General features: G+C 40.6%; 1 protein-coding gene across 1 annotated transcript in view; it reads right to left on the bottom strand.

Annotated features, from left to right (window-relative positions):
- LAPTM4B (lysosomal protein transmembrane 4 beta) overlaps positions 1-17906 on the bottom strand; it is a 90566-nt gene extending 72660 nt beyond the window's left edge. Inside the window, exon 1 of the mRNA XM_034763344.1 lies at positions 17650-17906. Within this exon, the coding sequence (XP_034619235.1) occupies positions 17650-17751 (102 nt within the window). The 5' untranslated portion in view covers positions 17752-17906. The remainder of the gene's footprint in view (positions 1-17649) is intronic.
- Positions 17907-21214: the final 3308 nt, after the last annotated feature.

The following is a 21214-nucleotide window of genomic DNA, read 5'->3' as shown; positions in this document are numbered from 1 at the left end:
AAGGAGGAGATGTAAACACGGGAGAAAGGGGAGAAAAAAACAAAAATTTTAGCTTGAAACGCTAAACTTTTTTTTTTTTTTTTTTAAATAAAAAATGAAATTTTTCATCCTCGTGCTTGTGTCTCCTAGCCAGGTTCTGCACATACTGCAGAATAACGTGCAAGGTGTTTACAATGTTCACAACAGCAGTGGTGAGCTGAGCGGGCTCTATGCTTGCCGTGCTATGTCATCTGCCTGGGTAACCCAGAAAAAAAGGTGCAAAACGATTGTCTGCCATTGCTTTCACGGAGGGAGGGAGAGGAGACTGACCTCTATTGGTTTCTTTACTATTTCTTTCTGATCCCTGGAACTGATCTCCTCTGCCACTGGAATTTTATCATCTCAATATCTTATTTGATAAGGTTCATATATATTGAAAGAACATAAAACAGTACATAGAATAGCGAGGAACAAGGAGGATGACACAAAATCCAAGGAGTCCTTTTTTTATTTAGTCCTGTGGTGTAGACCAGGGCTGAGTTTGTACTGAATTTGCTAGTGCTTTTTATGTGGCCAGTTGTAAAACTAGGCAAATATCTAGATAAGTTGATGTACCCCCTGGAAGACCTCTGTGTACCCCTGGTTGAGAACCACTGTGCTAAGCTACAGCCCTGTGATTGTGCATAATGGAAAATTAAGTCATAGCACTAAGAATCAGGAAAAGTATATTGTATTCCTGACTCTACCACAGACTCACCCCATGAGCTGGAGCAAGTGACGTAGGCCCTGATTCAGCAGTCTCTGTCTGTTCAACGAAGCACATAAGCACATCCTTAACTTTGAGCATGTACTTAAACCAGAGACTCACTTAAGCACTTGCTTAAAAATGTTTTATTAAACTGGGGGTGTATACTCTGCCTCAGTTTACCTATCAAATGGGGATTCTTCCTTGTCTCAGAAGCGTGTTGCGAGTTATTCAGGTACTACAGTGATGAGCACCTATGTATATGAAAAATAAACAACATTAATCTGGGTGGAGGAGGCAGGTAGAAAACTACATAACAGTAATCTTGATTTTAACTTTCAATTTATAATCTACATAGAATCTTTTAAAAAAAAATTCAAAAAGCATCAATAAAAGGGCATAATTACATAAGACGCTCCTGGAGCTCAGGAAATCTTAGAATGCTTTGCCTCATACAATACTAATCTACCAGACGAAACAGAAGATATTTATGAATGAAGATGATTCTGGCTGACCAATGATTAGTAGTGAAATACTATTTGAATTCTGTGTCAGACAAACCTTTGTGCTACATGTTCTGAACATTACTTTTTTTTAAAAGGAAGCAAAATTATTTGATACATAACAATAGCTAACATAACCCAAAGGGCTTAATTTAGCATCTATCCATAGTAATTGCTAAAATGAACTTCCCTATATATAAACATTTTAATAAAGCTGAGGAAATTTTCAGGCAAACAAAAAAAACTGAGTTAAGATAATGTTATGGCTGAAAATATCTATAGATAGTTAAGAACTAATTGAACACTTTTGAACTCTGTAGTTTCTTTCTAAAAAGAAACAACCCCCCAAAAAAACTAATTAAAAAGTCCAATCATGTTTTATAATACCTTGATATTCAAAGTTATCGTGACACTTGGAGAAAGTCAGAAAACACAACCATACAGATCACCTGAACTATCTTAATTCTGTCCCCTCTCCCTCTGCCCTTCCACCCCATACGTTCTGTGCAGCTTTTGGCCCAGAAGGTTTTAATTATGAATCTGAAAGAGGACAGTTTGTACATTGAAAGGACACCTGACCCCTTCAGCAGAACAGCACTTTTAATTTTAAGTTTGATTTATATACACTTTAGCTCCTTCCACGGAATTAACAATGGGTCAGGAGACCTAAAGTTCTTTATCCTTTACAGGTAGAATTTTAGGTACATTCTTTGTCACTAGAAGGGGAAAGGAGAACTAAGTAATTTCATATTCTGATTCGAGTGAAAGCAAGAGGCCATTTTAGTTCTTGAACCAACCTAATTGTTGCGGGAGACTGGAGCAGATTGGTGTAAGGATGTAGACAGGGTGCTCGCCAACTGTCTGACCCTCTTCACAGAAACTATCGCAACAAAGAAGAGTAATTTAAGGGTCATCTGCCTCAGAGGACATGGGGCCTAGGGGTGGGAAGCTGGCAAAAGTAGCAATGGGCTAGAGTTAAGTAGCAGATGGGAACAAGATAGGTCATTAAGCACTATCTGATAGTGTCAAGAGGCATCAAGCCCTTCCTCTGGGATTTTTCTTTGGTAGGGAGAAATATGCATCCATGTCATCAACTGAGTTAGTGAAGGAGAAGGAGGCTTGTCAGCATACCAAACAACAGGGAATAAGACAGTAGGAAGAGAAAGGGTCTGGCTAACAGTCTCCCTTCATAGCTTTCGAGGGGGTTGAGATTAACATTTTCAGAAAGTGATCAGAGGACTAAAGTAAGGTAGAAGGCCTGACCTTTTGTGTCAGGGTAGACTGGAAGCCTTCCATAGAATTACAAAGTAGTTATTATTAGCCACAATAACAAATCTGTTTCAGTTTGGAGGAAGGAGAATTGAAGGGCTAGCTGGTACTATGCCTCTAAGACATTTTACTATTAGAGAAACCAGGTCAAGCAAGATTACCTCTCCCTCTGAGAAAGATGGACTCAGGGTTTTCCTACATTTTCCACCGAGGTTTATGCAATCAAAATAGGTTTGTCAGAACTAATGGGAGGTGAACAGCTCAGAGACAACAGGTATATCAGAGAATGTGTCAATCAGCAGTTGAAAGTTCTGGGAAAAGCAGCAGGAATATAACCCATATGTTAACCTGACTGTCAGAGTAGATATTTCTTGTTCTTCCTTCCCTGTATTCAAGCCATCTGGTTCGTGCTGAATAAAACATATATCCTCTTTGGACCAAAGTATCTGGAGCTGCTGCTAGGGACTGACCACACAGCAAGGCAGACATGGTAGTGATATGCAAACTAATGCATTGTATAGAGAAGGTAGACCAGGTTCTCTTACAGTACTTAGAGCTCGTCTAGATGAACAGTTAGTACATGGCACACAAATGTGCTGTAGCGTTACACCCCAGCTTGCCATGCACTAACTGTTCATCTAACCCAGCCCATATCCACTCTCAACAAAGAACAAGGGAAACGGAAAGGCAGCAATTTAAAGATGGATTAAAAGGGAAACCCTTTCCCTCCATAACAGTGTTAGCCTGTGAAACTCATCATCACAAGATACTACTGAAGCCAAGAGCTTAGCACAGAGGTTTTCAAACTGTGGGGCATGCCCCCCCAGGGGGGCGTGGAGGAACAGTCAGGAGGAAAAGCAGTGATGCCAGGAAGCTCAGTCTTCAGCCCCACATGGTAGGGCTCAACAAGGGAGTGCCACATCCACCCCAACTACCCTCTTTTTGTTTGGGTCGGGGGAGACAACCAAAAGTTGTAACTCAAGGCGGGAGGGGAGGGTGTTGAGCTCAAAAAATTTGAAAGCCAGTGACTTAGTAGGATTCAAAAAGGATTAGCTATATACATGGAGAAAACAGTGCAATCTGGAATTCTTGTCGCTTAAGACAAATTCGTAAGAATTGCCAGGTTGTTACTTCAATTTGTCATCAGTGTGATGACAGCAAATGGTCCAGCAGATTCAAACTGGCATATTAGAGGTGCAGAAAATATTTTAGTTATTCTTTAAATACATCTTAATTTTGATTATTGTAATGACAGTAAGTACTGAATTTTAAATCTATGCCGAATAAACTGATAGTGGAAATCTGGCATGATTTACAACCACTCTTCTTTGCAAATGACTCTGCTATTGCCTGCTGGCAGACTTTTAAGAAGCCCTGAAGTCCAACCAACACAGTTCACAACAGACCTGTCTCAAATGAAAAACAGAAATTACAGAATTTGTACAAGAAAGTTTAGATGGATACAACATGCAAGGTGCACACTAAATATCTTTCTGCCTCCCCTGGGACATCAGTTTAATTTGATAAGTACGACAGTTAAGCGTAATGTTAATCCTTTACAGTTTGATAAATAGAATATTCATATGTAAATGTATCAATGGCTTCTGTGTTACTTTTTTTACTGTACTGGGAAACAGCTGTACCTGCACTTGGGCAGGGACCTGAAAATTGCCACTGATGGATGGCTGCTACCGAGAACCTATTCAGTGGACTGGGATCTGAGAAATATAACCCATCCCATTATGCAGTGTGTGTTCAAGTTAGAATATTGTTATGACAAGCTAGAATTCCTGTTTAAAGATATCTAATCAAAGCCCATTGCTTCTTGTCCTATCCTCAGAGGTTAAGGAGGATATATTTTTTCACCCTCCTCCTTGTAACAACGTTTTACATACTTGAAATGTAATGTTCCCTCTCAGTCTTTTCTTCTCCAGACTAAACTCAATTTTTTTAATCTTCCCTCATAGGTCATGTTTTCTAGACCTTTAATCATTTTTGTTGCTCTCCTCTGGACCTTCTCCAATTTTCCATGTCTTTCCTGAAATGCGGTGCCCAGAACTGGACACAATACTCCAGTTGAGGCCTAAACAGTATGGAGTAGAGCAGAAGAATTACTTCTCATGTCTTGCTTACAACACTCCTGGTAATACATTCCAGAATGTTTGCTCCCCCCACCCCACAACAGTGTTACACGAGTTGACTATTCATATTTAGCTTGTGATCTACTATGACCCCCGAGATCCCTTTTTGCAGTACTCTTCCTAGCCAGTCATTTCCCATTTTGTATGTGTGCAATTGTTTGTTCCTGCCTAAATGGAGTACTTTGCATTTGTCCTTACTGAATTTCATCCTATTTTCTTCAGACCATTTCTCCAGTTTGTCCAGATCACTTTGAATTTTAATCCTATCCACCAAACCACTTGCAATCCCTCCCAACTTGGTATTGTCCGCAAACTTTACAAGTGTACTCTCTATACCATTATCTAAATCATTGATGAAGATATTGAACAGAACCAGACCAAGAACTAATCCCTGCGGGACCCCACTCAATATGCCCTTCCAGCGTGACCATGAACCACTGAGACCTACTCTATGGGAACAGTCTTCCAACCAGTTATGCATCCACCTTAAAGTAGCTCCATCTAGGTTGCATTTCCGAAGTTTGTTTGAGAGACGATTATGCAGGACAGTATCAAAGTCAAAATATATCAAATCTACTGCTTCCCCCCTATCCACAAGGCTTGTTGCCAGTAGCGTAGCAGGGGTGGAGAGCAGGGAGAGCAGCTGCTCCCCACTGAGCACATTCCCCAAAAGTGGCACCTTTTTAATTTTTTTTACACTCACCCCAGCCGCTTCGGATCTTCGGCAGCAATTTGGCAGTGGGTCCTTCAGCTGCTCCAGGTCCTCGGGGCAGGTCCTTCAGCCGCTCTGGGTCTTCAGTGGCAAGTGCTTCAGTCTTCAGCGGTTTTTCTTTTTTTTTTTCCCCGCTGCATTGGCGCTTTTTTTTTTTTTTTTTTTTGCTCCCCTTGCTGGTATAACCTGGTTATGCCACTGCTTGTTGCCCTATCAAAAGAAAGCTAGTAGGTTGGTTTGACATGATTTGTTCCTTGACAAATCCATGCTGACTCTTACTTATCACCTTATTATCTTCTAGGTATTTGCAGACTGATTGCTTAATTATTTGCTCTGTTCTCTCTCCAAGTACTGAAGTTAAACTGACTGGTCTGTAATTCCATAGGTTGTCCTTGTTTCCCTTTTTATGGATGGGCACTATATTTGCCCTTTTCCAATCCTCTGGAATCTCTCCCGTCTTCTTTAGGAAGAGTGAGTAGTTATCCATATATCTAATCCATCAGCATTTCTAAACCATCCATCACACTATCATATAGGTGTCATTCAGTCCTTAGCCTCTCTGCTATGACTGAGGACAAACAGTGCCAACTAGTATAATATGTGATTATGGGGTTTGTGATGTGGATACTTAGTAATTGTTTGAAGATCATCAATTAATTTCACAGAAGGCCGCTAAAAGATTACTGCTTGTCTGGGCTTGACTCAAACTGGCGTCAGGGAAGAAAAAAGTGTGGTATTCTACCACTAGTCCTTGAGTTTTCCATTCCTGGGACTTCTGGTTTACACAACAATTTCATTCTGATCATTTTTATATTATTTGAAGTCTTTGGATATAGTTAGTTTTCCCTTACATCTATCGAAATCCCAAGAACATGTGTTTAAAGTAATGCATGCGTCAGCAATCGGGGTGGTGGATGGGACAGCTAAATTTTCTGTCTGAGAAAGTCTGAGCTATGGCTTTTTGCACTAAAAGTTAATTCCCTACCTTGGCTTTTTTCTTATTTACACTATGCATTACTACTCCAGTGAGACACATGCACACAGTTCGACATCAAACCACGTAAACCTTATTAATCCAAGAATTTGGATCAATTATTTTATACAATCAAAAGAGATATGCAATCCCTATGAAAGCCCTGTGACATGCCAGTGGTACCACTATTTGTATGAAAGAAGCCTATCCTAGCATCATTGTGCAACCCTCTGTACTAAATTAATTATATAAGGAAACCGAGAACAGACTGTATGGTACAGTAGCTGAACCTGATAATCCCTAACTTGGTAAATGTCAAGCCCACATTAATCTGACAGGCCCTAGGCCAGCTGCAATTATCCCTGGAGCTGAAACATGCAACTTTGAAAAAGCAAAAATTTCTGCAGAGCTGAATTTCAACTGAAAACTTTTGTCCTGAGTATTTAAAAATGGTTCAAAGTATCTCCTGATAAAACAAGAACTTGTTCAATAAAAACCAGAAGCAAAATGGAAGAGAGCTCCAGGGCTTGAAAACATTACCAACAGCCCTCTTTTAGCTAAAGGACTAACCCTGCTGTAGCCATACGAAAAATAGGAGACCTATGGCAGGGACCAGAGTAGTGCCCTAGTTAGAAACCCAGTGTGTTCCTTCCCCAGAACTTGCTAGGAAGGGGGGCACTGTTCACCTGCCAGCAAAGCACTGCCTCTTGACCCTGCCAGGGTTCCTAAATGTCTGATCAATTTGGAGCACCCTCCTTCTCTTGTTGTGAGTGAGAAGGAGCTTGGCTCTGACCTCTATCCCCCTACTCCTGGCTTCCGGGTTTAATGGGAGCTTTCAAGCATTGAAGCTCAGGTGCAGCAGTGAATCCAACCAGATACTTGCCAGCACTTACCCACTTACTGGAAAGAGTTCTTGCTTTGCCAGTAGCCAGGCCATTTACAAGCCTTGCCAGGCCAAACTTAGAACACATGCGTGACCTGGACAAATAATTAAAGAGTCTAATTTAAACTTCCAGGATCTTTGCAGTCAAAATATGTCTCAGGCAATAAAATGAGGAACGGGAAAAAAAATACTGTAAATTACACTCTTTTGGTATTTCACATAAACTCCATATGTCCAGGATGAGACAGTAACTGTTTTTTGCCCGACGTCAGTAACGCCAATAGTAAATTTACAAAGCTTAATATGTTAATCTCTGGTTCACCATGGAATACAGATTAACAGCAATCTTTAATCAAAACCTCTAAACATAGTTCACTTGATTAATATAATACATGGACTCCTTGCTATAAGTGCGGTCAAGATTATATAAGATCTTACATTTTTATGTAAAACAAATGTAAATATCCATGTTTGTTATATTCTAAACCAATCTTTGCCTCCCTCACAAGTGTGTGTAAACTTTGTCACACTCATAATCAATCATCTGTTTTCTCACAAAAAGGATCAAACTATTCAAAATAATCCCAATGGCTTTACTACAGATTTAAAGAGCCTCTTTTTGAAAACAGAAACTTTTAAGATTGTTGATTTCTAAACTTCTACCAATGAATAAACAATTATATAAAAGTGACAGACAACTTTGTCTCAGCATGCTTATTAAAAAGTAACCTGGAGCTTTGTTGCATCAGTCATCCTTTTCGATTACTCATATACAGTTTGAAAAAAAAAAAAAAATCATGGGTTGACATTTTGGAGATGTTTGCAGATAAGAGGGTTAGAGCTGAAAAAACAACATTGAAATCCTTGTGGTGTGTTACAGGCTAACTTTCAGTCCCCCATTTCCTTAAGAGGTTGTAGAGTCGTCACCTACATTTTTAAAAAAAATATTTTTTTAAATAGTGAGAGCTGGTTAGGACTAACGAAGTCCATTTCCACTAGAACAGCTCCTATGTTCAAATTTAGCATAGCACATGTGCTAGCCTGATTATCTGCACTAAAAATGGAAAACAGATGTTTGGGGAAACTGTAGGAAAGAATGCTTGGAGACGTTTTTAAATTGTCCTTGCAGGAGTTCAACCTTCTTCCCTATGATCATTCTCAGACCGTCAGGGCCTGCTCCTGTCACCTCTGATTCTGCTTGCCAGGGAGGTACTGCTTACTATGTCATTGACTGTATAGCCTCGATTCTTGTAGAGAATACTCATTTTGTGGGTAGTTCCCTTGATTAGATACTATCCAGCTTGAGTTAAGGGAAGCAGAATCTGCCCGTGACAAGTCTCAGCCCTGGTTTCCCTGTGGTTAAGTCTTTCCACTGGAAGGCAATTCATGAAGCAAGTAATGAATCATTGTATTTTAAACTATTTCTCTACAGTGCTAACAGGCAGGCCTAGGTGTATTCATTTAATTCCCTTTCTCAAAAAAACATACATCGGGAAAACAGAAATCAGCATTCACAGAAAACAAGCAAACTCCATGGATTGAGGGTCTTTGTGGATTTTCCAGTTTTCTGCAGAATCTAAGTGTTCATTTTGTAAATCATGTTCCTAGCAGGAGAGATTATTATTAAGTTGCTTAACTGTACACAGAATTTTAAAGACAAATATTGAGTCACTGTGACCATCATCATCACAATTATTTGTATTTCCTCCTACCTTCAGGCCAAATCATGGACCACGGATCTGCCTGTGGACCACATCACGCACTGAATGGGGAATTAGCACCTCTTTGGCTCCATTCCACTCTTCCCAAGATCCTGCAGAGGGCTCACCTTGGGTTTTGGGCTACCATACACCAGGGAGAGGCAGCCACTTGGTGGGCCCAAACTGGTTCCAGTCCTGTGAACTTGCCTCAGGAAAAAGTAATACAGCCCCGAGCTCTCTGAGCTTATCCACAGGCTCACTCTGGGGTGAAGAGACCTCTTTAGGGGAGTTGTTGGAGGCAGCTGTGACCATCAGGGGAAACCTAACAGTGAGGATCTCTTGGCACCACACTGCCAAGGAGTGGGAAGGGATACTGGGACTCCACAGCTGGCAGAGCATCCACAGGGATTGCCTTTGTGTCCTGCAAATCCCAGAGGACCAGACAGCCAGCTCATTCAGCAGGGGCAAAGACACCCCAACACCACAGTATGAGGGGAAACTCCATGGGCAACGTTTACTGAGATTTCTTCCCTTGGTTCCCTCCCATGGATCTGATTACAGAAGAGGGGAATCCAGCCCTTCATCATCACACAATAGTTATCAAAATAAGCTTATAAAAGCTGAGAGAAGCTGGAGGACCATCCTAGAATCCATTTTCTTGATATAAAATATGGAAATCTTATGGTTCGTAACAAACACATTACCCTCCCCCCCCATACTGCATTCACTATGCACCTGGAACTCTCATGAATTAGCACTGGGTGCTGTTATTCCCCATTTTCTAATACAGCACTTTACTGTGTTCATTGCTTCTATCCAGCATAGCCCTCCATTTTACAAGTTTTAAATATATTTATTTATTTGTATTTAAGGAAAACTAATTCTACTGACATTTTCATTTTGGAATCTACTATCTGTTTTTCACAAAGTCTCTTTCATCCTGCAAACCTTCACCAGTGTGAGTAGTTCCATTAAAGTTAACAGGACTACTCATAAGTAAAAATTTGCCACTTAAGACCGGCAGGATCAGGCCATAGCTGCTTGGAAAGTTCTCCAGTGCAGGATATAGCTTCAATATTGATCATATCTATCTGAACTCCTTGCTGTAATATTGTTATGACTTAAATACAATCAAATTCTTAAGATATGAGGACAATAGTACTCTTTAAATAGGTATTTAAGCACAGGATCACTCATGCTATTTTTCTACTGGATTTGAAAAACGGAGCGAGAATGAAAGTGACATGATTCACTCCCAAAGAAAATATTTTGCATCTATTTTGGCTTTGATTTCTATCCCACTAACTTCAATGGGGAGTGCTCCGCTTAAAAATCAATGGTACAATGTGGCCTTTGTGAGAAGTACCTTGTTTTGTCTTCCAACTACAAAAATATTAGTGCCATTAAAATTCAGAAAATTAGCACTGTGCTTTGCTGTGAAAAAATTGATGCTGAACTAGACTGAACTGCCTCAAGTTTCCAACTAGTGATAAACTGCAATAAAATCAAGAGTCAAATGTTAAGATTGAAAATTCATATTAAGTGTCTCTCCCAAATAACAGATTCAAGTACAAGTATGCAAAGCTACAAACTCAGAGATTTGTTCTAGGTTCTTATGCCATGTCCCTCACTGTGGTACTTGTGCAACTTAATAGCTAGCTTTTCATTAAATACTACTGATTTTTTAAAAAAAAAAATATATTCTCCTTTGACATTTTCCTCTTAGAACCCCTGTTCAAAAATGAAACGGACCTCTGGCAAGCATCACACCTGCAGGAAAAAGAAAAGGCTGATGCTGAATTGTTGGACAGCTCCCTTCAACACAGTGAAGCAATCACATTGAAGAAAGCTTTGGGGTGGGTCAGTAGGGGACCAGGAATGAGAATGCATTAGTGCTATAGCTACATGGAGAGGTATGGCATATACAGGATAGCAAAAAGGGGGGGGGGAACATGCCTCTCATCCTTTAGAATCTATGTTTCAGTATAGACTTTTAGGTCTTGATGGAAAAAACACTTAAGCACATGTTTAACTTCACTGAATTTAAAATTAAACACATACTTAATATTTTCATCTTGTGGCTTGATCCTGTTCCAATTCGACGCAATGGAAAAATTCTTAGCGTCTTGAATGGTGCTGGATCAAGTCCTTCGTGCTTACATAAACATCCCTCACTACGCATCTAGGTAATGGAAAATCCTGCAAGGAGAATGGCAGTACATCTGACCCTGTTTTATTTATTTAAAAAACAAACAAGGAACAGTCAGATTACTGATAGCTTGCATTAATAATTGCTGTTACGGAGCTTTGCAAAGAGGATATTATTACTGATTAGTCAACATTAACTGGACAACTAGGACTCGTACAAGCATCATTTCTTACATTTTTAAAATGCTATGATAATTTCAAAATAGAAATCTATTGGTTTCAGTCCCAATGCAGTTTTGGACAGCTTACTGTCATAACAATTTAATTAGGAATAATTACCCAGAAGTCGTTTTCTCATAGTCCCCATTTCATTTTTAATTTATAATACTTGCAGCTAGTTTGCACACACAGTAAGTGTGATTGCTTATATCTGACCTCATATTTCATGTCTGATATTACAGGTGAAATTTAAAGCCCTCATGCAGTGCAAAAAACTAAAACAAACCTCTGAACTGAACTGGTTGCTAACACTATGAATAGCCATTACTCCCTTCCCCTCTGCTCAGACAGCCAAACAATCATCCCCACTTTATTACAGAAGATAATGTTTGCACTGAACATCCCAACTCCTCCCACGAGCCTTTCCCCTCCCAGCACATGATTCAGTCCTGGAAATAAAATGTATTTGGTATTATTAATTAAATAATTAAATAGACTCTATTCAGCATCAGCCCAATAGACTGTGCTGTCAGGAAGTTTTTCTGATATTCATCCCACTATATTTACCCACTCCACTCCCCGCAAGTTACCTTTTACATTAAAGTACTTTGTTTCTACCTATAGAACATATTGTTTTACCAAAAGGAAACTGAGACACAGTGGCTGTAAAAACACAAAGTCTTTTTGTTCTGTGTCTGTACAGCGCTTAGCACAATGGAACTCTGGTTCAGGACAGTAACACAAATAATAAATAATAGTTCTCTGATCCATCACATTCTAATGTGAGAAGGCAATGTTACATATTTGTTTCCCTGCTAAACCTATTATATGAAACTATGTTAAGTATTCTGTACAGCATTGTGTGCGTGTTGGGAGTGTGCACAGACACTGCCCCTTCCTCATGTGACAGTAATATCCTCTACGTTTTACAAATGCAAAACACCACAAAATAATATGAAAAAAGAACATAACCTATATAAAATGAAAAACTCTCCCTGCAGCAGCAGCTCCTGTAGAGCAGGGCTGGGCCTGACTCCCCACTCCAGGCTCACAGATTTGCAGAACCACTTACATTTGGCCTGCCCTCCCCTCCCCAGTCATGATGAAGGGGGTGGCCAGGCCACATTTTAATGGGACTACAACCTCATGTAGCAGGTAGCTATGCCCAGAGCGGGGAGCTGGGCCCAGCCCTGTGGGACAGAAGCTGCCACTGTGGAATGGTCTCACTCTGCAAACCCTCTCCCACCCAACCAAGGAAAGGGGATAGGAAGGGGTCCCTGGGTTTAATGGGGGAGGGGAAGGGGTGGCTGGGTGGGTCTCAGTGAGGAAGGGGGCAACTTAAGGGGGGTGAGAGTGTCCAGTAAGGGGTCCCTGCGGAAACAGAGAAGGGACTGGAGTGGGGTGGGGACTGCAAAAGGAAGCAGTAGGGGTTGGGAAGATCCGTGGTGTCCCATGAGGTTTGTGTCACTGAGTGGGATGGAGAAGTAGGGATTATCTGGGGGTTACAGAACTGGGTACATTTCAAGGGGGGAACCTAAGTAGCTGTCTGGGGTGGGGAATAGTGGTGTGGGTTGTTAAACAACTCAATGCGTGGAATAATACATTATACTTAATAAAATGATGTAGCATAGATTAACTGGGTTTATACACAGTTTTCATTTATATACAGTCATCTGTGTATTTTATTAATTTAAATGTAATAAAAAAATAAAACATTTTAATGGATAAAATAAAATGCCCCAAAAATAAAATGAAAAATTTTAAATAATGTCATAAGGCTCTAGCAATATCTATGTAACAAAATGCTGATTGTGCCACTTTGACCATACATCACCTGCACTCTGCTCCCTAAACTCTCTGCCAGTGGTGCTTCCAGTATCCCAGACTGCTGAGCAGCTTCAAGCAACCTGCCTTTACTGGTCAGGGATATTAAAAATAGTGACAGTAAAAACATTTTTACAGCTCTCTGAAATATTTCCACAGCCATTTCCCATAAAAGATTGTCCTGCAGAGTGCATAACGATGTGGGAAATATCAACATTTTTTGGTGTTTGAGATAATCTGCCTAATTCACTTGTGGCTTTGCTATTCATAAGTAATACAACTGTCTCAAAATCAGGCAGATAAACCTACCATCTTCTATTTATAAATATACCCACCATTCTATGAATTACAAAGTCACAGTTGATATCCTGAGATACAAAAAGCTTTTCATAAATGAGCATGTATAGCTGTGTCGTTTCAACCAGGTTAGCTAATTATTAAATAAATTAGTAAGTAATTTGTCTCTGTATATTTGCTAGTGGTAAATTTCTTCATGAACTCTTACCCCCATTCATCAAGAATTTCTATTGCATTTACAGCCTTCCAACTTTAATTTTAAATGATCTACAACCATATGGCATAGAATGCCAGGGTTGGAAGGGACCTCAGGAGGTTATCTAGTCCAACCCCTTGCTCAAAGCAGGACCAATCCCCAGACAGATTTTTGCCCCAGATTCCCTAAATGGCTCCCTCAAGGATTGAATTTACAACTCTGGATTTAGCAGGCCAATGCTCAAACCACTGACCTATCCCTCCCCTCTCCATGAATGTCATGATTTAATATCAGTTTGAATAACTCAAAAATTCATGTTGAAGGATATTTGTGCAAAAAGTGGAGAAGAAACTAAAGAGGGATATAATGCAAGTTAAGGAATGTTTTATAGACAAAAAAGAAAAGAAAACATTTTAACAGTATACAAATGATGATTTAGTGAGTTTTAAGAAGAAGTAGCTAATTTGAAACTACATTTTTCTTAACCAGATTTCAAGAAAATAAGATAAAAACTAAAGTTGTTGCTGAAAAGAGTTGCTAAACAAGTTTTACTAACTGGGAGGATTAGATAATTCAGGCTGCGATTCAGCAAAGCACTTGAGTACCTGTCTAACTTTAAGCATGGTCTTATAACTAATTGAAGTCAATAAGACTTGAGCACATGTTTAAAATTAGACATGTATTTAAAAGCTTTTCTGAATGGAGATGGACTTAAGCATACGCTTAGATGCTTTGCTGAACCAGAGCAATAGTATGGAGATAGTATGTCTTATGCATTGTCTCAATTCAAATGACAAGTATATATTTATTCATATGCAAGTTTAACTGTTGCATTTAAGTTCCCATTTCTTATCTAAAATGTTCTTTTAAAAATTATTTGAAAGCCAAAATGTCTTTCACCTAGCTTTTCTTAAGCCACGATAGAGAGGCTTCATCCAACCCTGCACACTGAAGTCAGACTGAATAAAGCCATGCGTCCTGGAAGAGCTGCTCAAAAGCTTTTAGGAAATGAAATGAAAACACATGACCATAATGAAAAAGGAACTCTCCTTCCAGCACTATAAATATCCCAGATACTATGGTACATGCCTGCAAATGATTTCATTTAACTATATTATATTAAAGTAAAAGCAATACATAGCTAAATTAATTTATAATTTACTCAGCAGTGTAACATCTGTTTTATAGGACACAGACTGTTTTATATGAATTCTAACAGATCAATGTCAACTTAGCCTTTTAATTACTCTGATGAATTTATTTAACAAGATGCCCTACATCAACTACAGCCTTGCAATTTCCACTTGTTTCCAAAGGAAATTTCAGGGGTTAGTAAGCAAGTCTGGGTCTAATCTGCAATGCCATATATCTGAAAAAAAAAACGGATAGTCTTGGAGTCAGATTCAGACTCTGGTCTCTTGTATCAAGAGCTGGAGAAGACTGACCATGGCATGAAATACATCTGCATAGTCTGAGGCAATGAACCAGATTTCTTTATTATAACAACATGTTTGCAAATCCTGCAATGTCAGCACTGACCTCTGCGTAGCGGATTTCCCTGCATTGCTACCCAAGGAGTGGAGACATGATAGTCAGAAAGTGGATTCATGCCTCTAGTGCAGTTTGCCTCACTAATTTCCTATAAAAGCAGTAGGGATGAAGAACCTTTTCTGGTAAACAACACTCATGTATTTTTTTAATTTATTCAAACATACAAAAAGTCCAAATACTCAATTATCTAGCAAATAAAGAACTGCAATACTACTACTGACTATAAAAACCTTCCAAAGTTCTCATGTGAACACTAACCATGGATGTCAGAAAGATTTCCAGCCTAATACCAGTATATGTTTAATATATACCATCAATAAAATAAACCTTGATTTGGCTAATGTTGTAATTTACCATTTGCTACCCCTACATTCAACACTGGTTTTGGAAATTTATTTAAAAATGTGCAAATGTTGGGTTTTTTAACTATCATAATTTCATTGAACAGCAGGGCTACTTTTTGTTTAATGTTACTCTAGCATCATTAGTTTAGTGCTATGTGACCATTCAACCCAGCCTCAAATTAAAACAGGGAATCACGTAAACGACAATTTAATATGCAACGTTTAAAAGTGCACTTTTTTCATGTCATGAACATTGTTTATTTTCTAACTTAGGTAGCATCTAAATGGGATTCTCTGAGTTCTTTATGATCAGTCTAGGAAGGAAACTGCTTTCAGATTTACAGATTGTGGCAGCCTAGAGGGAATTACTGTATTTTATAAGGATTATGTTGCTAATAATACAACCCTTTAGAGGCTCTCTCCCCAGAAATAGCCACTCTCCTGAAAAGCAGCATTAGCAGCTGAAATCAGTATTCCACACCAGCTACCAGCAACAATCGAAGATGCAGAACAATAATTATAAAAGACAAAGTATGAAAGCACTGGAAATAAACATGGACTCAGGCAGGAGATTGGGGATTCTTATTATTTGTGTTACAGCAGTGCTCACAATGAACAGGTCCTTTCTGAACATTTTGAAGCAGAACTCATTGAAGTCGCTGCTTAAAAATCAGTAGCAAGATGTAACCCAGAAAGAGACACAATCCCTAGCCCAAACTAGAGTTTAAAATCTAAGAAACAAACAACAAATGAAAGGATAGGGGAGAGATGAAACCTAGACAATGAAGAATTTGTAAATTTTAAATAATCGGTTATCCCCATCTAGCCCTCTGTCAAGCCATTAGTGGTTAGCCGTTTATGATACTATAACAGTTTCTTTTGATAGTCAATGGAATCACCTTCCATTTCAATATAACAGAAATTATTTTATACAAATATTGACTGGCTCAGAGGGGAACAGCAGTTAGGTTTTCCCTTTGGACAGTGTTTTTCTGGAAACTTTTGTGTTACGCTGTCCAAAGCAAAAGGTTGTTGGTAAGTAGGCACAATTTCAGGAGCTATTTTTACATGAAGCCAACATTTATTTATTTTACTGATATTTCCACTAGACAGTGTCATGGGTTGTTTTATTAGCATGCACTGAAATCTTTGAGACCACTTCCTCTCACCTGCACCAGCAGAACCACACTGGCTTCAATAGAGCTACTCCTGCCTTACACCAGTGTAATCAGGCCCAAATGCGCATTGCCTGTTCAAAGCACAAAACGGGGCTTTGACTTGCCAGCCTCTATGAAGTCTCTACTAACGGAAAGCCAATAAGTATGAGACACTGAGGGACTTAATGAACCTCCTTTTTCAAGCAACCACAATGACCACATTGCCTAGTCTTTCCATAGATACTCTCATTGGACATTGGTGAAGGCGCAAGCAGGATAAAAAAGAGAAAATCTGGGCCCTGACAATATTTGGTCCCAGCTCCCCCCCAAAAAAATTCTACTGTCTAATAGAGCTAGTGTCAAATCGAGTTGCTGCTTTTGCATCAAATCCCCCATGCCCTGGTGCATCCTGCCACAACAGCACTGCAAAATCCTCTATCTGGCCCCTGGATCAGTTAATTTTTGTCCCCGACTCTGAAAATTCCCTGGCTAAATAGAGAACGTATTTAGTGGCTCCTACTGCACCTCAAAAATCTGATGTGCCCGTGACCAACAGCAACACAAACATTGGGATCTGGATCCTGCCACGTTCTGGAATTTGGGGCGCTGGGGCCCAGAACTGGCAGAGTCTAACTTTCAACCATTCCTCCCTCCCAGACCCAAGCGATGGCCCCTTTCACATGCACCATAGAGGACAAGGGCCCACGTCCAGATTTGGCTGTTCGGCTTCTAACAAACCCAAGGGAAGGAAGCGCATTTTCACAGGGGTCTCCTGTGCCTCCCCCACCTCCTCACACCTCGCGCCCCGTTTCTCCTAGGAGCGTCTCTTGCACCCCTCTCCCAAGAGAGCAAGCTCCGGGGCCCATTCCTAAGCCAGGCCAGCCCGACCCTCAGGAGGGGAGGGGGAGGGGGCAGCTCCCGCCCCGGGACACCCACGCCAGCCCCACCGCAGGGTGCAGCCCTGGCTAACGTGCTGGGCTATGGCCGCTCCCTGCCAGCTTCGCTCACCAGGTACCAGACGCCGAGGATGATGGTCCCGGTGCGCACATGGCAGCACAGGCAGCAGCTGTTGGAGTAGAACCGAGCCCACGGGGAGCTCATCGTCCTCATCGCCTCGCTTCCCCCTGGGGCCGCCCGAGGGTGCCGGGGCGCAGCGAGCGGCGCCTGCTGGAGCTCCTATGGGGCCGAATCGCCGCGCGAGCACTGCGGCGGCTGAGCACCGAGCGCAGGAGGGAGGGACACCGCGTGGGCAGCGCGCGCCATCAGCTGCTCCCCCCTCCCGCCTCCAGTTCCATGACGTCACCAAATCTCTAGGCCTGGGAGAGAGAGAGGCAGAGACCCATCGGGCCGCGCGCGCCCCAGGCGGAAGGGGGGGGGGGGGGGTTCCCACATGGATAAAGCGGGCACGACACGTGCCGGCAGGCAACTGCCATCGACTCCGGTGTCTTTCTCTCTCCTTATACCTGCAATTCAATTGCTGTGACAGTTCCAAGCACCAGGCCAGGGGACGTGACCAAAGCCCTCAGTGATGCTCCCCAGCAAGTCATGTGCCTTGAAAAAACGCGTTGTATGCAGTCAGTGTAAGTGTCAGGGTGACAGAGAGCAAGTGTGAAAAATTGGGACTTTTGGGGTGGGGAGGAATAGTTGCATGTATAAGAGCCCCTAATATAGGGACATCTGGTCACCCTAACAGTGGCTGGCTGATCCGTGTGCATGTTTACATTGTTGGGAATAGGAAATGTAGATACTTGGCTGGATCAGACATGGGCCAGTAACACAATGCAGCCTCTACCATAGAAATAGCCAGGTAAACCGCTTCACTTTCTTTTGGGTGCTATTTAATTATAGCAATTTGTTCTAATAAAGATACTACAGTAAATTGCTATAGAACAGTGGTGTGATGGAATACACCTTTGTGTTCACACCCTGCATGCTACTGTAATCTTTGTACAAGGTCTGTACTGTAAGGTGTCATTTGAAAACTCGTAATTTGTCAGTCAGTAGTGTCCTGATAAAATGTGTGTGGCAACATTGTATGTGAAGTTATAAGATTTCCCTGTATGGGGGGGGAGCAGAAGTCAGCAAACAGGTCTATCCTAGACAAAGGGATGAGTGTTTGCCTTAATTTGCATTTAAGCAATAAATAGAGTCATAAAGCAGGAAGGGAAAACAAAGGAATCAAACAAGTGAGAAAGAAACCCAGCAGGGAACATACTTCCCCATAGGTACTTTGGCTCCTGGTTCTCACTTGGAAATGTTTTTCAAGGTGGGGGACTGAAGATATAAAAAGGAGGGATAAACACCCCCAAGGGATCCCTCTCTCTCCTCCAGCCCACCTTATTCTCTGCACCTGAGAAAACAAAAGGAAACAGCCATTGGACTCTGGGGGAGGGGTCCTAACCTGAAGAGTTTGGTCAGTAACTTTGCTGACTTTCATGTGCTAAGAAATCTTGCTTGAATCAAATATCATTTGTTAAGTTAGGCACCAGTCAGCATTTTCATCTTTATTTTTCTTGTAGCCAATTCTAACTGTTATACCTCATTACTTGTACTCACTTAAAATCTCTCTCTTTGTAATTAATAAACTTATTTTATGGTTTTATCTAATGCAGTGTGTTTAAAGTGTCTGGCATATTAAACTGGCATGTTAGTCCCTTAAAGGAATAATGGACTTAATATATGTGTACTGTTCAGGAGAGGGCTGGAGAGTACAGGACATACAGTACTGGGGAAAGATCATGAGAGTGCCGGAGTAGCTGGCAGGTTGCACTTACACATAGACAGTCCGCGTATGACTTGCATGCTGGAAGGTTGTTTGTGAACAGCCCGGATGGGAGCTACTACAGCAAGGCATTGTAAGGCACCAAGGTTGCATGGCAGGGGTGATACAACCCCCCACTACTCTGGATTATGCCCTGATATGTTAAATAGCTGTGTTCCTGTACATACTTAATTGATGTGGAATATTCCATAAAGGTACACACACAAGCTGATCCTTTACACACTGCAACAAGATTAAGTTTATTTCAGTTTTTATGATGATGCATTGAATTTCACAGGCATTTAATTACTGACAAAAACAGATGATCAATGATACACTACCACAATTTATTTCAGTTTCTTAAAGGAAGCTGTAAGTAGCACTCAATCTTTCTGAGATACAGGAATATTTGTATTATTGTATTAAATAAGAATATATATATATATATATGCCAGCTATCCCTATTTTGCAAGGCATGGCCTTGGTTTTAGAAAAAATATTTAGCGTTTCATGCTCAGAGAAAGAGATTTTCCAGAAATTTTTATTGGTGCAATATATTTTGCTGAAGTTCATAAATGCATTAATCTTCACAGTACTCAGCTGTTGTCAGATATAATAGTACCATAATACAGCTGAACTTTGGCATGATAAAAAGCTGATTCAGAATCCAATTTTTGTGGTTTGAGTCCATTTCACCCTAATAATCTTATATTTCTAAATTACAGTACTTTTATAATATATGCTGTATTTTGCACTTCTGTAGCAACCTTTATCCATGGATCCCAAATGCCTGATACTACAAAGTCCCTCCTCTATAGATGAGGGGTATTATTCTAATTTTGTAGACACAGAATAAATGAGAGCAAAGCAATATCATAGCAGGAATACAATTCAGAATTCCTGATTCCCATTCCTATTCCAACTAGATTACTAGTATTTGTTTTACAAGAGTGCTTAGAGGCCCTACATGAGAGTCCTATTGTACTACGGGCTGTGCATACATGTAAGTAAGAGATAGTTCCTCTTAGGATTTAAGTCCACAGAACCAAGGAAATATTATTCAACCCATTTTACAGATTGCTAATTGAGACATTAAGTGATTTGTCCATGGTAACTCAGGAAGAGCTAGAAATTGAACCCAGTTCTCCTGACTTCCAGTCCAGTTGTAGCCCATGCACTGAGTATATAGCCATGCACTGAGTATAGTTATATAGTAAGTAAATGATAAAGGGGTAAGGAACTGACAGCAGAAACACAAGAGACTTATAGGGCTAGATCTATAAGAATAGCTTAAACAGTTAGCATGAGTATAATGCCTTATAGCCTGAATAGAAATAGTGGCTCAATAAGTTAGCATAAGTACGTAAACTAACAGTGACCTTAGGTCACAAGATGGCATAAGGCTTTGTTTATTGTTTTGTAATAATTACCAGTGTTGCAAATTGCTGGTAGGTAATCACAAGATGCTAGTTTATAACCGTGTGAGAGGTTGAATCACAGAAAACCCCTTGGGGCTGCCAACTGATGTGTCAAGACTACTTCTGCCCCTGCTTTCCTGCCCTGCCAGCTTAGGACTTCAGTGCCCTGCCTGGTTTGAGCCAGAGCCGCTAGCCTGCTGCAAACCCAGACCCAGGTCTGAACCACGTCCCCTAACAGCTGTAGGCTTGACTGAAAGCAGCTTACAGAAGTGTTCTTATCTTTAACACTCAGATGCCCAACTCCCAGTGGGGTCTAAACCCAAATAAATCTGTTTTACCCTGTATAAGGCTTATACAGGGTAAACTCATAAATTGTTCGTCCTCTATAACACTG

This window comes from Trachemys scripta, chromosome 2 (assembly GCF_013100865.1).
Source record: "Trachemys scripta elegans isolate TJP31775 chromosome 2, CAS_Tse_1.0, whole genome shotgun sequence".
Taxonomy (NCBI): domain Eukaryota; kingdom Metazoa; phylum Chordata; order Testudines; family Emydidae; genus Trachemys; species Trachemys scripta.
Note: the sequence above shows the minus strand (reverse complement) of the source record. Positions and strands in the feature narration are given on the sequence as shown.